This window comes from Apus apus, chromosome 14, assembly GCF_020740795.1.
Source record: "Apus apus isolate bApuApu2 chromosome 14, bApuApu2.pri.cur, whole genome shotgun sequence".
Taxonomy (NCBI): domain Eukaryota; kingdom Metazoa; phylum Chordata; class Aves; order Apodiformes; family Apodidae; genus Apus; species Apus apus.
Genome location: NC_067295.1, coordinates 6,066,655 through 6,080,096, shown reverse-complemented (window position 1 = coordinate 6,080,096; position 13,442 = coordinate 6,066,655). Strand labels below are relative to the sequence as shown.

At 51.1% G+C, this 13,442-nt stretch overlaps 1 protein-coding gene across 7 annotated transcripts in view; it reads right to left on the bottom strand.

Moving 5' to 3' along the window:
- Positions 1-221: 221 nt before the first annotated feature.
- The window catches only part of ADAP1 (ArfGAP with dual PH domains 1), a 65,257-nt gene continuing 52,036 nt past the window's right edge, over positions 222-13,442 (bottom strand). For 3 of the 7 annotated variants that reach the window (XM_051632629.1, XM_051632624.1, XM_051632625.1), the window contains exons 5-11: positions 11,247-11,359; positions 9,226-9,372; positions 5,087-5,170; positions 3,126-3,188; positions 2,754-2,825; positions 1,809-2,037; positions 222-1,466 (exon numbers count right to left, since the gene is read on the bottom strand). In XM_051632629.1, coding sequence (XP_051488589.1) covers positions 1,438-1,466; positions 1,809-2,037; positions 2,754-2,825; positions 3,126-3,188; positions 5,087-5,170; positions 9,226-9,372; positions 11,247-11,359 — 737 coding nt within the window. In that variant the 3' untranslated portion in view covers positions 222-1,437. Of the gene's footprint in view, positions 1,467-1,808; positions 2,038-2,753; positions 2,826-3,125; positions 3,189-5,086; positions 5,171-6,749; positions 8,223-8,886; positions 9,035-9,225; positions 9,373-11,246; positions 11,360-13,442 lie in introns of those variants that run through there. The other 4 variants (XR_007890918.1, XM_051632626.1, XM_051632628.1 and 1 more) reach the window with 4 other exon arrangements.

Genomic DNA, 13,442 nt, shown 5'->3' with positions numbered 1-13,442 from the left:
AAATATGTGTGTGTGGTTTACAGGAAATACACTTACCTGGTGCACACCTGTGTGTCTGTGCAGCTGCTCTGTCCCCCAGCCCCACACCGAGCAGCCCCAGGAGGGGGGGCAGATAGTTTTGTGGGTGTCCCACCCCCCCCCCAGGGCTCTGCCACCACCACCTACCTGGTCTTGGTCTTGAGCCCCACCTCCTCCCCACCCCAGCACGACACAGCCACGGCTCTGACATCAGCATTTATTGGTTTGAATGACATTTAGTACCACAGTTGTCTTACCAGTGACAGAACAAATGGCGCAGCCGATGAGATGCTCATGTACACACACCCACGGGAGGAGCGCGGCGGGCGGGTCGGTGTTTGGGGCTGGGACTTCAGCGGACACCGGGAATTTCATTTCTGGGTAAAAAAAATCCAGCCCGTGGTGTTGCAGGTCCCAGCCCGGCCCGCCCGCGGGAATTACAGTGCTCAACACAGCGCTGAAACCTCACTTCAAGCAGCTTTTTTTTTTTTTCTTATTTTTTTGGCAGGGGGAGGGGGAAAAAAAATAAATCAACAAAAACCAAACAACCCTAAGAGAATTATTGGAAAAAAAACAAAAGTGCAACCATCAGCCTGGAGAAGCAACGTGTTGTCAGCTTTGAGGGGACTGGGACGGGCTTTTACAGTGTCTGTCAGCAAAATGGCACCTGAAGCTGAACCCCCTCAACCCACACTGGGCTCCTGAAATGGGGTGAACCCCCTCAAGCCATGACACAGGAACCAGTGGAGCACAAGTGCAGCGGGGCAGAGATGGGGGTGCAGGGCCCAACACCAGAAGCTTTGCTCCCCAGGCATCACCTCATGGCTCAGTGTTCCTCTTCCTGCTCTGCCCACACTGGGCACCCTCCTCTGTGCCCTTCATCAAGCAGATACTGAGTCCAATGACGCTGATTTCTCTTATTTCTAAATCCTGTTAGACAGGGTACACCACCACCACCACCACCACCGGAGGTCAGTTACTTATCGTTCACTCTGATGCCATTGGCAGGATCAGCTTTTTCACAGGTCTCTCAAGTTGGTTTCTCGTGTCCCACCAGGATGTCACTGCTCAGGGACTTGCAGGTACCCAGGGGAAGGGCTGACAGTCCTCGCCATCTCCCCAAAGTGGGGTGGGACACCCCTGTCAGCAGGTGGGGGGTGATGAGGTCCTGGGGATCACTTGTCCCAGCAGCACATCCCATGGAGCAGCCACAGGGTTTCACGTTGGATCAGCATCTTCTTTGACATTTCACCACCTTCCTTCTTGGTTTCCAACATGATCAAGTGAATTATGAGGGGAAAGGGAAGTATTGTTATTATTACTGTTATTATTATTATTCATTATTTTTAACATTTCAAATAAAACCATGTTGTGTTGTAAACAGAAGCTCATTCCTCAGGTCTGCCCAGCCAGTCCCAGCTAAGGTTTATGTTTGAAATGGGCTTCCACTGAAAGAAAAAAAACAACAGAGAATAGAAAGTTAAAACCAGACAAGGCCTGGAAGGAGGCAACAGCACCACACAAGCCCACCCTGCGGATGGTCCTTGTCTTCCCAGTGCTCCTTGGCTCCAATGATCCTTGTGACTGGGTGACCAATCAGCATGGACATGACACCAGAGGTGATGAAGAGGGATGGATACCATCCTCCTCCTCCCACTGCGGGTCCCTCTCTGCTTGGACAGACTTAGCATCTCCCTGCACGCGAGGGAGCGATGTGGCTGCATCCCTGATCCCCCTCCATCCATCCTGACCATGGGAAAGGGGCCAAGGCTGGTGTCCAGCAAACACACCTGCATATTCCTGAGGCAGCATCGGGCGGCTTATAACTTTCTGAAAAGTTGTAATCCACTCCAGCTGGTCGTCCTCTGTCTCACAGGCAAAGAGGAATTTCCGATCCGGGGTGACAATGGTTATCCCGTGCTGCCAGTGGTTTCCCTGTGTGGATGGTGGGAGCCCTTCCAGGACCTTGTAGCTGTTTTCCTTGCTCCCAATAAAGACTTCCCCTCTAGCAAAGGCATCCTAGGAGACAGTGGAATGGTCAGGCAGGTGTGATTGCCAAGGGGAATTCTACATCCCAGGCAGCCAGGACACAGCTTACCACACACCATCTGGAAGCCCCACCAGCAAAATGCAGCAGCCAACCCCCAAAGCAGCACCCACCCCACAAATCCCTGCTCCAGCTCAGTCCAGGAGCACCCACAATACAGGACTCTCCATGGGGAGGGACTTTTTATAAGGGTATGTAGCAATAGGATAAGAGGTCATGATTTTAAACTGGAAGAGGGGAGATTTAGGTTAGGCATTAGGAAGAGATTCTTCACTGTGAGGGTGGTGAGACACTGGCACAGGTTGCCCATGGAAGCTGTGGATGCCCCATTCCTGGAAGTGTTCAAGATGAGGCTGGATGGGGCTTGGAGCAACCTGGTCTAGTGGAAGGCGTCTCTGCCTATTGACAGGGGGGTTGGATCTAGATGATCAATTCCAACACAAGGTCAATTCCAACACAAACCACTCCGTGATTCTGTGGTAACACCAGGGATCCAAAATCCAGATGCAGCTGGTCTGTAGGATTTCTAAAGCATCTAGAGGGCTACAGCATGCTGACACCAGGCAAATCCATGTAGAAGTGATGACTCACTGCCCCCTTGGCTCTCCCACCTGCCTGAGCTTCACTGCAGATTATTACTATTGCTACAGGTAATCCCCAACAGACAGCCCAGGCACCTTCATCTTACCAGAGGATCCTTGAAATACATGAGCCGTCGGTCATCCATGGTGAACCATCGCTTCTTGAATCCCTCTGTTTGCTGAAAAGTCAAAAAATGTCAGATTAGACACCAAAGCAGCACAGCTCCTTGCTTACTGGGAACGACCCGGGGATATCAAGGCACTCAGAGGAGCCCTATGGTCTGGGGGAGCTGGGCACACGTGGTTTCCAGGCCACCGTGAGCCACCACAGGCAGGGGCTGGGAGAGCATTAAAGGGTTCATGGCATTAAAGCTTTGCCTCTCCAGCAAGGGCAGGTTTGTCCCACCAGCAGCCCCTTCTCAGCCCCGTACAGAGCCAGACTCGTGTTAGAGGGATTGCAGAAACATGTCATATCCTACCTTTGGCCCCGTTTTCTCCATGTACCCTTCCTTCAGGTAGTTTCTAGAAAGCTTTGGCACCAGCTGGAAAAAAGAGAGCAGGAGGAGGGTCACTGGGCATGCAGGGCAGGCTGGAGGGTCATCAGAAGGAAAGCCCACGCTGGGCTCACCCCCAGCCCTAAGACCACCCAATGGCTCTGGCTTCGGTCCCACCTCTCCAGTGCACTCAGAAGAGGCAGGTGCAGAAACACAAAGAACCTTTGAGCACTTCACCAGCAAAGTCAGGAGCAGCCCCGGGGACAAACTCCACTAGACCCCATCAGCCCTGGCAGTGCACCTCCCCCATCAGATGCAGGAGCTCCTCACACAAGCCCCAGAGTACAATTTGTCTCTCAAACCCCATGATCCCAGGCTGCCAGCTCACCCCACTTCCTGCAGAGATTGCTGACAACAGCTACCAGCACCAGGGATATTTTTAATGCTGCTTACTGAAGACAAGGCAGTAGCTGCCTTGCTCAGATGCCTCTGAAATGCTCTTGAAAGATGATGAGTCTCACCAAAAGTGGGGCTGATAAATCTGGCCACACACTGCTCCTGTCTTTCATTTAAACAAGTTATTGACAGCTCTGTTTGCCAAACACCAGAGCTGCCCAACAGCAGCTCTGGTCGAGCAGGTGTCTGCTCGTGGGGCAACGACAGCCCCAAAGTATAATGGCCCAAAGAATCACACAACTGCTTCATAGCAGCTGGGAGCATCTTCACTTGGGACACTTGGTCACGGGCAGCCAAGGGCCCTGCAGTGTTCATAGCCCCAGAGTCTGGCTCCTGGGACTGGACTGAGGAGGTCACTGTGCTAAGCAAGAAGCTCATCACCCTTGGCTCACAGAGGCTCCTCCACTCTGCAGATGGGTCCATAAAGCATCCTTTGGAGATCCTCACTCCCCAGGAGCTGCAGAGGCAGCCTGGGCATCCTTAGGGTGGTTTGAGCAATTTACACCTTTCTACTGCATTCAAGCTGGCTCCTGTTTTAATTTAGTGTCTTTTAATCTCTCTGACAGGGTGAAGGAAATATAAATGAGATGCAAATGGTGGCAACACCCAGGATGAAGCTACCTTGAAGACAAAACCTAGTCTCCACAGAGGTCTCTCCAGGTCACTCATGCCAGGGTTCACCAGCCATGGGAACTTACTTCCTTCTCCTCCCCTCTTTCTCTCTGGGGATTAGGATGATTTGGGGCAGCTAATGTCAATCTGATGGGAAGGCTTTGGCTCCTGGGGTCCTTGGGATGCACAGCCATGGGACAGAGCCAGACCCGGACCACCTCCCAGGTAATTAATAGAAGGCAGGCAATGCAATTAGATTTCAACATCTACAAAGTCAAGGAGGTAACAGAGAGTAACCACCATCACCAACCAGTGACGTGACACACCAGTTGCAGCACAACTGCAGCACAAGGCTCTTTCCATCAACCTGAGCTAATGCAGCCTCCAGTATTATATTAGCAACAGAAAATGCAATTAGCAGTTCCAGCTCCCGGAAAACACAAGACAGAGATTCATAAGACAGGCAGCATTGACCTGCACACAAATATTCTTCTCAGAGGGTTGGGTTCAGCACCCACACTCTTGCTTTCATCTTTTCTACCTTCCAGCCTTTGTTCCAGCTTTTAATATAGCAACAAACATTGAGCAAGATGCTTGTGGCTTCGGTACACATGACAGCCCTGGAGTTGCTCAGATGCACGACTCACATTTTAAGTGTGAATGTGTGTGCACAGACACAGACACACACACAGACACCAGGCACATGTTTCCAAGGCTGGGTGTTGGTAACAGGTGCTGCCCGTGGGCTCCACAGCCCGCCACAAGAATTTCAGCCCGATGCTCAGAAGGATGGAGCACTCTCCAAGCCTTCCAGCTTGTCAAAAAGATGCTAAAAATGAGCAAGAGGGAAAACAAAATAGAAGTGCAGGAAAACTCACATCAACGTCGCTGGCTCCAGGGAATGCCACTTGTAAGTAATGAAAGCGGGCTGCCCGGATGGCATTGAACCAATCCACTATTTCCTGGCAATGAGAAAGAAAAGCACAGTAAGTGGTGGAGGCTGCAGATAAAATACTGTGATCCTGCTGCGTTTCATCTCTCCCATCACTTTGTCCAAAGTGACAAAGGGCAGTTTAGCAGCAGTCACAAAAAAAGACTGAACTACAGACATCAAAGAGAGCAGGAAATGGGTGGGGGTGGGGAACATCAACCACTGTCCCAGGCTGCACGGAGCTCTGCAGCCCCCGTGAGCACCAAGGGGTTTGCTGAAGAGGAGGGATTTAAGCACGTCTCTGAACTGGCCACACCAGCATCAAATCAGTGATGGAGATATCAAGCCCAGCGTTCAGTTTGACCCTACAAACACTGCTCGCCTGGTGCTGGCTGGCTGCAAAGGCAGCCCAACAGTTCTGCAGCCTGTCCACCAGCCCTGACCTCTCTGTCCCATCCCTCTAGCAACCACAAGCTGACTGCAGGCAGGATGTGCAAAGAACGCCTGGATCCCACCCAAACTGCGAGGCTTTAGCAACGTATTTTAGTGTTTTGCTACAAGAGTAGCCAAGTATCTCTTCAGAGTTGTACTCCAGTCTATCAGGTCCTCTAGGAACGAGCACAGTGATATCGAAGTCCCAGCTCCATTCTCAGATGCTCTGGCACTTCTACCTTTCCTTGGCAGAAATCTCTCTCTGTTTTTTTGGTGGGATTTTTCCCCTCTGAAATAGCTGATGCTTTTAACTTCACCTACTCATCTGTCTGTGGTGAGACCCACAGAGCTTGTGCTGCACTCGATGCCTTTTTGCAGGTTTCACTGAGAAACACCATGTTAATTTTAAGTGATCCACACAGGGAGCTCTCAAGTAACTGCCTTGCAGTGTAAAGGTATGAGCAAAGGAGAGGTATTTTGGAAGGGAGATGGAAGGGCTGCCAGCACCAGGACTCTGAGCTGCAAGGGGACAGATGCAGAACTACCCAGCTGTCAATAATGCACATGGAGCTTCACACAGCAAGGACAGGTTCAATGAGCCAGACTTGATCTTAAAAGAAACACTGTCACCCTTGCAGGTGAGGTTGTAGTGTAGGAATGGCCACAGCAATGTAGCAGTTGGCCTTCGGTAAGATTTCAACTTTTTTATGCTTTAAAAACAATTGGAGGGGGAGGGGAAGCTCTGATGTGTCATTTTGGAGATCTCAGTTTCAAGGAGTCATGTTCAAGGTATCTCAAAGCTGGTCTAATGTGCCAAACAGCCACACTCTAAAAATCCAGACTTTTTCTTTGGCATCTGAATCTACTTCAAGATGAAAGGGGGGAAAAGCCCACGCAACAGGACATCTACAAACAATGTTTTGGAAAACTCTGACCTACTTGTCTGAGGTTTTATTTGCTTATCACTTGCTTTCCTATGCTAAGCAGCTAAGCAGCCCCCAGATAGCAGCACAAAGAGGATCAGCATGAGGAACTGGCTCCTGAAGGTAACAATGACCAAACTAGGCTGGAAATAGTGGAAAATAAATTGTACTATTAAAAGATTGATATTTCATACCATCACCAGCCAGATGGCTATATATGTAGGGCTCCTCCTTGATAGGGATGTGAGACAGGGTTTCATCCTGCAGAAAAGTTGAGGGTGAAACCTTCACTACCTTCCAACAGGCAATTGCTTCTTGGAGTACTGATCATCCACTGGCAGGGGCACCATCACCCTTCCTTACACAAACCTGTACCTGTGCAAAGCCAGAAGGGCTCAGGTGCTAAACATTTTCTGTGTATAATTACAAACAATGCACAGAGAGAGAGGGAGGAGGTTCTATCCAAAGTGTTAAGCCAACTGTAACCTGCTCAGTGCTTTCAGATGGGGAGGTGTCATCTCATCAGCTTCTTTTGCTGGTTTATGTCTCAAAGCAAGCAGAGAAAATGAGCTGCTCCCTGCACCTTTGCAAATGGCTTCTCCAGGCTGCCAACTTCCTCCTGGTCTGCTTGCAGTGCCACCACAGCCTCCCCCTCCACATGCCACCTCTGTGTCTCTCCAGGTTCCATTCTGAACCACAGCCACCCACACTGCCATGGCAGACTCAGAGTGACAGCCCCAGATAAAAAATGCAACTTCTCACCATACCTCCTGCTCCTCCATCCCTGCAGCCCAAGCAATGAACCATTCTGCTGCTGCTGATCAGTTCCTCATGCCACCTCTGCCCATCCTGAAAGCTCCTGGTGTGGCTCAGGAAAGAAGGAGCATTGGGGAAGAGCTTTTTGCTAATTTGTCCAGAGAGGATCCAAAGATATTGGTTTGTACTCTAAAGGGTGACATTTGCTGGAGCTCAGCTCACCTCTGAGCATCCTTAGGGCGATGGTGACAGGGCAGCAGCACACCGTGGCTTTCCGAGCTGCTCCTGCTGCCGTGGCTTCCAGATGAAGTCCTGCAGAGGGAGCTTCAGCCTCGGAGAGAAGCTCAGAGCGGTGGGAAACCCACTGCTGCAGCTTTCCGACCTCCCACGCCCAGATGGTGACTTAGAGGCAGGTGAAGCCTGGCCCCAGCCCCGCGGCCGTGGGAGGAACAGCCCGGGCGAGAAGCCCCAGCTCAGGTGTCTCCAGGACACAGGGCAGGCAGCAAGGAGCAACCACCCCACACAGAGGATGGGTCTCCAGCTCCAACAGGTGCTCTGGCTTCACCTCAGCTGACTCAGTACATCTGGGTGGGAAAGTGCTAAGAAGGGACCACAACAACACCCTTCAAAACGGTCAGAGCCAACAGCACCTCACCCCGCCCCTCCAGGCACCTGCTGCTGTTGGGTTGTACCCGCACCACGAAAGCAGCCAGATGTGACCACTTTGTGCAAGGTGCTGGGGCTGGTTTCAGTCTCTCACTTGCCTTCAGGACACACCAAGGAGCTCAAGAAGGGACCAGGTTGAGGTCACGCAGAACCGACATCTCCAGTCAAGCTGCATGATGCTGTCCCATCCTGGGGAGCTCTGGGGCAGCAACATGGTGACTTGCTTTGTCCATCCATCTTTAATCCCTTTGGGTGCCTTACCTCAGAAAAAGGTGTTGGAATGGCAGGGCTTTCCCAGCTGGGAGGCTGAAATTTTTTTAGGGATTGAATAGGCACATGTGGGATTATCCCATCCAAGAGCTGAGCCCACTTTCTGCTGGGGTATTGCAGCAGAAGAGCCAAGTGGAGAGCAGCCTGTGATGCTCTTGATTACTGCTGAGCTCCTCAGCAGACAAAAACCCCAAAGTCTGTCCTGCTGTCACCATACTGGTGACAGGATTAGGTGGGGAGGGATCAAATCCCAGAAATATGAGACAGGAGCCTAAATCAGGCTGGACCACTTCGGCCTAGGGGGAAGCATCACCTCTGGGGCAAGTGCTGGGGCTGTCCCAGCTGTGAGAAGGTGCTCAGTGCAAGCTCCCCTGGGTCTGCTCTCTGCAAGGACAGACCCATGGGGCAGCACAGGGACTGTGGCTGTTCCTTGCAATGGCCCCCCAGGCTGGGACCCCTCTGCCCCCTCCAGGAGGGCCGGGACTCCCCTCACTGCCCTGGCCTCCACATCCCACTGTCCTCATTGTGCAAACACCCAGGCCAGATGCATGAGCTGCCTTCTTCACACCTCCCTTGGGAGGCACGAGGCCACCGAGGCACTGTGCAACGTGCACCAGCAGATTTACATTTTATAAGGAAATCACCAGTTCCCCCAGTTCTCCTACAATGCTGTTCACTCCCCTTTTGTGAGTCCACTCACCTTTCATCACTCCAATTGCCTCATTTTCTTCTCCAGGCACCGAGGAGCCTGCCTTAAAAATGCCTCTGCCCCTATTGTCTAGTTGCAGAGTAACAGCAACTGCTTCCATTTGCATCTCATTATTTAGAAGACACGGCCTGCAGCCTTCCTGCTTGGAAGGACACGACAAACACCCTCAAAGCTGATTGTGCATCCCATGTCCCCACACCTTCCACATCTCCCCAGCAATTCCCAGCTCAGTCAGAGCCTGGTGGCTGGCTCTGACCACAGGCTGGCTCTGAGCAGCATCAACCCCCCAGGACCATAACCCAACCCTTCTTTTAACCTCCATGCTCTCACCTTGCCATCTTCATGATAGACAAAGATGTTCCTTGTGCTATTGTCCTTCAAGTAAGTGATCTGCAGTCCGTGTGGGTTCCCGATTTTTGCAGGCTGGAAAGTCGCGTTTAGATGTTCAATCTTCATAATTGCTTTGGGTTCTTTTGCCTGGAAGACACAGCTGAGTGAGCAAACACCTGAGAATTGGCTTTCAAGCCATAAAGCAGCTCACTTGGTCAGAAAAAAACTCCTGATGGAGGCCATTAGCTGGAAGAAAAAAGAAAAAGAAAGACTCCCAGCCCACAAAACTGCCCGGAGATGAGATGCCAGAGACTGGCAGCCAGGAGAGATTTCTGCCAGCCTGGGAGAATTCTCTGCCCTCCTGCAAAGTTCAGCAAGGCTCAAGGGGAGAAAGGTGGCAGCCCAGAAGCAAGAGGGACAGGCCAGGTCTCACAATAGGATGTCGTGATATGAAGACAAGCATTTTCACCATGCTTCCTGGCCCAGCCTCTGTTCCACTGCCTCCTGGCCCCTAGATCAGCCTCTTTACCTCATGATAAGAAGAGGGAGGATTATCCCCCTTGCCAACATCAGACCAGGGTGCTAGGCTGGCAAGGAGCACCATGTCCATGTCTCCATCCGCTCACAGGAGCCATTGGCTTCTCACTCCACTCTGTTTGCCCTCCAAACTGGCAACTTTCTCTCCAGAAGAGCAAATATATACCTTCCAGCCCATCTCTTGGGTGGGTTAGCCCAAAGGAGAGCCTGGATCAGGCCCTCACAGGCACCAATCCCACCTGCACCTTCTGTGGCAGGTCACCTGAACTTTGTAGAGGGGTTTGTCTTCCTACAAAACATCTCCAGAAGTTTACCATCCTTTCAGGACCACACCAGGAGGGAAAGTAGCAAGTGTGAATAAAATATCCCAAAAAATAAAGATTAGGATCTTCGTAAGACCAGTTTTAGGGCACAGCCAGGGACCAGCAGAAGGTCATGCAGTGGTGCCGTGGTCCCTAGCACCATGTGGAAGTCCCACAGCTGGTGCAGATGCAAATGCTGCTTTGGGAACTTGGGGACTTGCCCTGGACACACAGTGGCTGAGGGTGACCACGGCAGGGAAATCCCAGCCAAGGGGACATGTCTAGACAGCACTGTCCCACCACAGCTATAGCCAACAACAAAGCAAAGCAGTCAAAAGCAACTGAATGGGGGGCTGCTGGGACTTTCACTTCTCCCTCAGCAATGACTGGCTCTCTCCTGTCCACGAGATGCAGTTGCACCACTGAAGGAGAAGCTGAAGGAGAAGGCAGCACTGCCAAAGCCAGCTGCCAGGCATGGAGAAATGTGGCAGGATGTTCCTGTCCCTCCCCTGCACATCATGACACCACAATTGCATCAACTACTTGAGAAACCTGCTGGTGGCTCAGCCTGGGCTACTCTCAGCTGCAAAGTTCAGGGGAGACTCAAACGTCAGAGAAAGCACCTTGGCTCCTCCGTTATGCGGTGCAGAACAGTAGAGCATCTATTCATCCATCCATCCATCCATCACAAATGCAGTTTTCATGGTAATAGCTCCATTTCTCACTTACAATAAATTAAATGTGCTCTGGGGAAAAAGACAAACGTTTCCACCACTTGACACTGGCAGAGACAACCCAGGGCTTTTCCTCTGGGTTGCAAAGGAGACTTCAGACCCCAGTGACCACTGTCAGATGGTGATACCTTCATCACAAGCCAGCCACAAATCACCCACATCAGCAGGATGATGCAGAGCCAGAGCTCAGAAAAACTCCTTTGTTGGCAGTTTAAGAATAACCTTATTGACTCGAGAGGGCAGGAATGTGCAAAACAGCCATTTGGGGTGTCTCACTGTGACAGTGGTGCTGGACCAAGAGCAAACCCCACTGAAAACACTGCTAAGCAGTACCTGGAGCAATCAGGGACACAGTGCTCACGAAAACTGTAAAAAAGTAAGTAAAATGGTGGTCTAGAATTGTTGGAAGGTGCTCTCAGAGTTGCATGTAGCAGCCCCAGGTACTCACATCATTTTTGTTGAAGTACTTCAGTGCACCTTCCCGCTCCGATAACACGAACTTCCGGCTTAAGAATTGCCCGTTGTCACGTCCTCTCTTCCACAGAAACCCTTCTCGGTACCCTGCAGTAGAGAGCAGGTGCTGAGAGCCAGGGATAAGATGATGCAGTTTTTAAAAAGAGAGAGGGTGAAGAAAAGGAGAAGAGCTTCGACTTCAAAACCAAGCAGACCCAAGTGTGTGGCTGGATTGCCCGAGACATGAACAAAACAGGCTCTCTCCTTCTGACTTCACAGAATCATAGAATGGTTTGGGTTGGAAGGGACCTTAAAGATCATCTAGATACAACCCCCTGCATTGGCAGGGACACTTTCCACTGGATCAAGTTGCTCAGTGCCTGTTACTGGCTCTCAAGGAGCTAAGATTTTGAAGTTAAAAAGAATCCGGTTTACAACAACTTTCAGTTAAGTAACTGAACTTTTTAAATATGTGAAAAGGCTCTGGAATCAGCAGGCAGCCTGTGCCACAAAAATCTAAAGGACACACACAAAAAATGCGCACAGACACACATTTAATCATTCAAAAGAAGCTGCCCATGCTTCCACAGATCTGCCCATCCCCTGGGCCAGGTAGACCCAGCAGCAACCAAGTCCACCTCACTGCCCAGAGATGCAGACTGGACAGCCCAAACCCTCAATTATCCCACAGCCATGGTGGCAAGATGGTGATGCCACACCACTGTCCACCTCATCCTCTGCCTCCAAGCCCTCCCCATCCCTCCATCACAGGACAGGCACCCATGCTGAGCACTGTCACCCATGTGCACTGGCAGCTGTACTCATCTACACCAGCCCTGTAACCCAGAGGACCAACACCAGATATATCAAAGGAATTAATTAGAGGTCTGAACCTCTTCCTCTGGCGCACACATCCACTCATCCAGCTTAGAAGAAGCTTCCCTAAAGATTCAGTCCATCAATTCCATCCTATCCCAACTGTGGGCTTGCTACATATTTTTTCTAGCACAAAGATGCAGCCAACCCACTGGAGGGCACTTGCAGTGTCAGAAAGAGAAAAGCTCATGAGCAGCAGGATTATTCAAAGTCTGAGCAAGAGGAAGCAGCCAAGAAAGCAACCAAAACCCAGCCAAGGGCAGCACATCCCACAGCAGCCTGGGAAAGGCTGGTGCACTCATATTGCCCCAATGGTAGGAATTTATTGCTGGGGAACAAAATCTCTGACTTATTCAGGTGGGATGCTGCTACCTGCCAGGCTGGTGTCAGCAGACCTGCTCCATGAGCTGCTGCAGGCTGCACCCAACGGAGCTCAGCAGGAACAAGATCTCTGTGACAGGAGGCAGGCAGGCAGCAGCCGATGCTCGGCTGATACATTAATGAAATGCAAGATTTGCTTAACGTGAGGCAGAGATGCAGGCAGGGCACTCCTGGCTGGGTGTGCTGCCTGCTCTCAGGAATGGCAAAACATTGAGCAGTTTGCTCCAACGGGTGCCATGCAGACACCAAGGACAGGCAGTTTCTGGTTTCCTAAGGGTGCTGGGTTTTAACACCAAGCCAGCTGGAGCAACCAAAGAGTGCTTCAAGAGCCACTTCTACTCACTCCACTGAATGGCAGAGAGTATTTCAGAGCCTTTCAGCTGCCTCTCCATGCCTGACATTTGGGGAACAGCAACATCTTGCAGGGGGCTGGACAGAGCTGGGTTTGGGGGGAAGGACATGGGTGGCAGCTGAGAGAGAGGAGAGACAATGCATGGAGGACAAGGCTATCTCCAAATGCAAACATTGGGTGATGCAGAAGGAAAGATGATCTTTTCCTTCAGAGATCCCCACCTGGGGTTTGCTCAGTGCAACAGCGCACTGGGCACACAGAGCTCAGCTCCCAGCAGATCCACCTCAGAGCAGCTCAGCTCCATGAGTTCTGGCTGTGGGTGTCATCCATTCACTCATTAAATTAATTCATTAAAGATTTCCCTTCCACAAGACATTCTTTGTGATTTTTCTGAACACATAAGGGATGAAGAATAAAATTATTCTGCATTTCCCTAAAGAGGATCTCGAATAATTGCAAATCTCTGAAGTCTACCCAGAACTTACCCCTGGCAGATGGGCACTGTAATGGTTACACACGAAGAGAAGGAAGCCCAGAGAGGTTTGCTGAGCTGCCCAGGACAACACTGTATGCCAGTCTCAC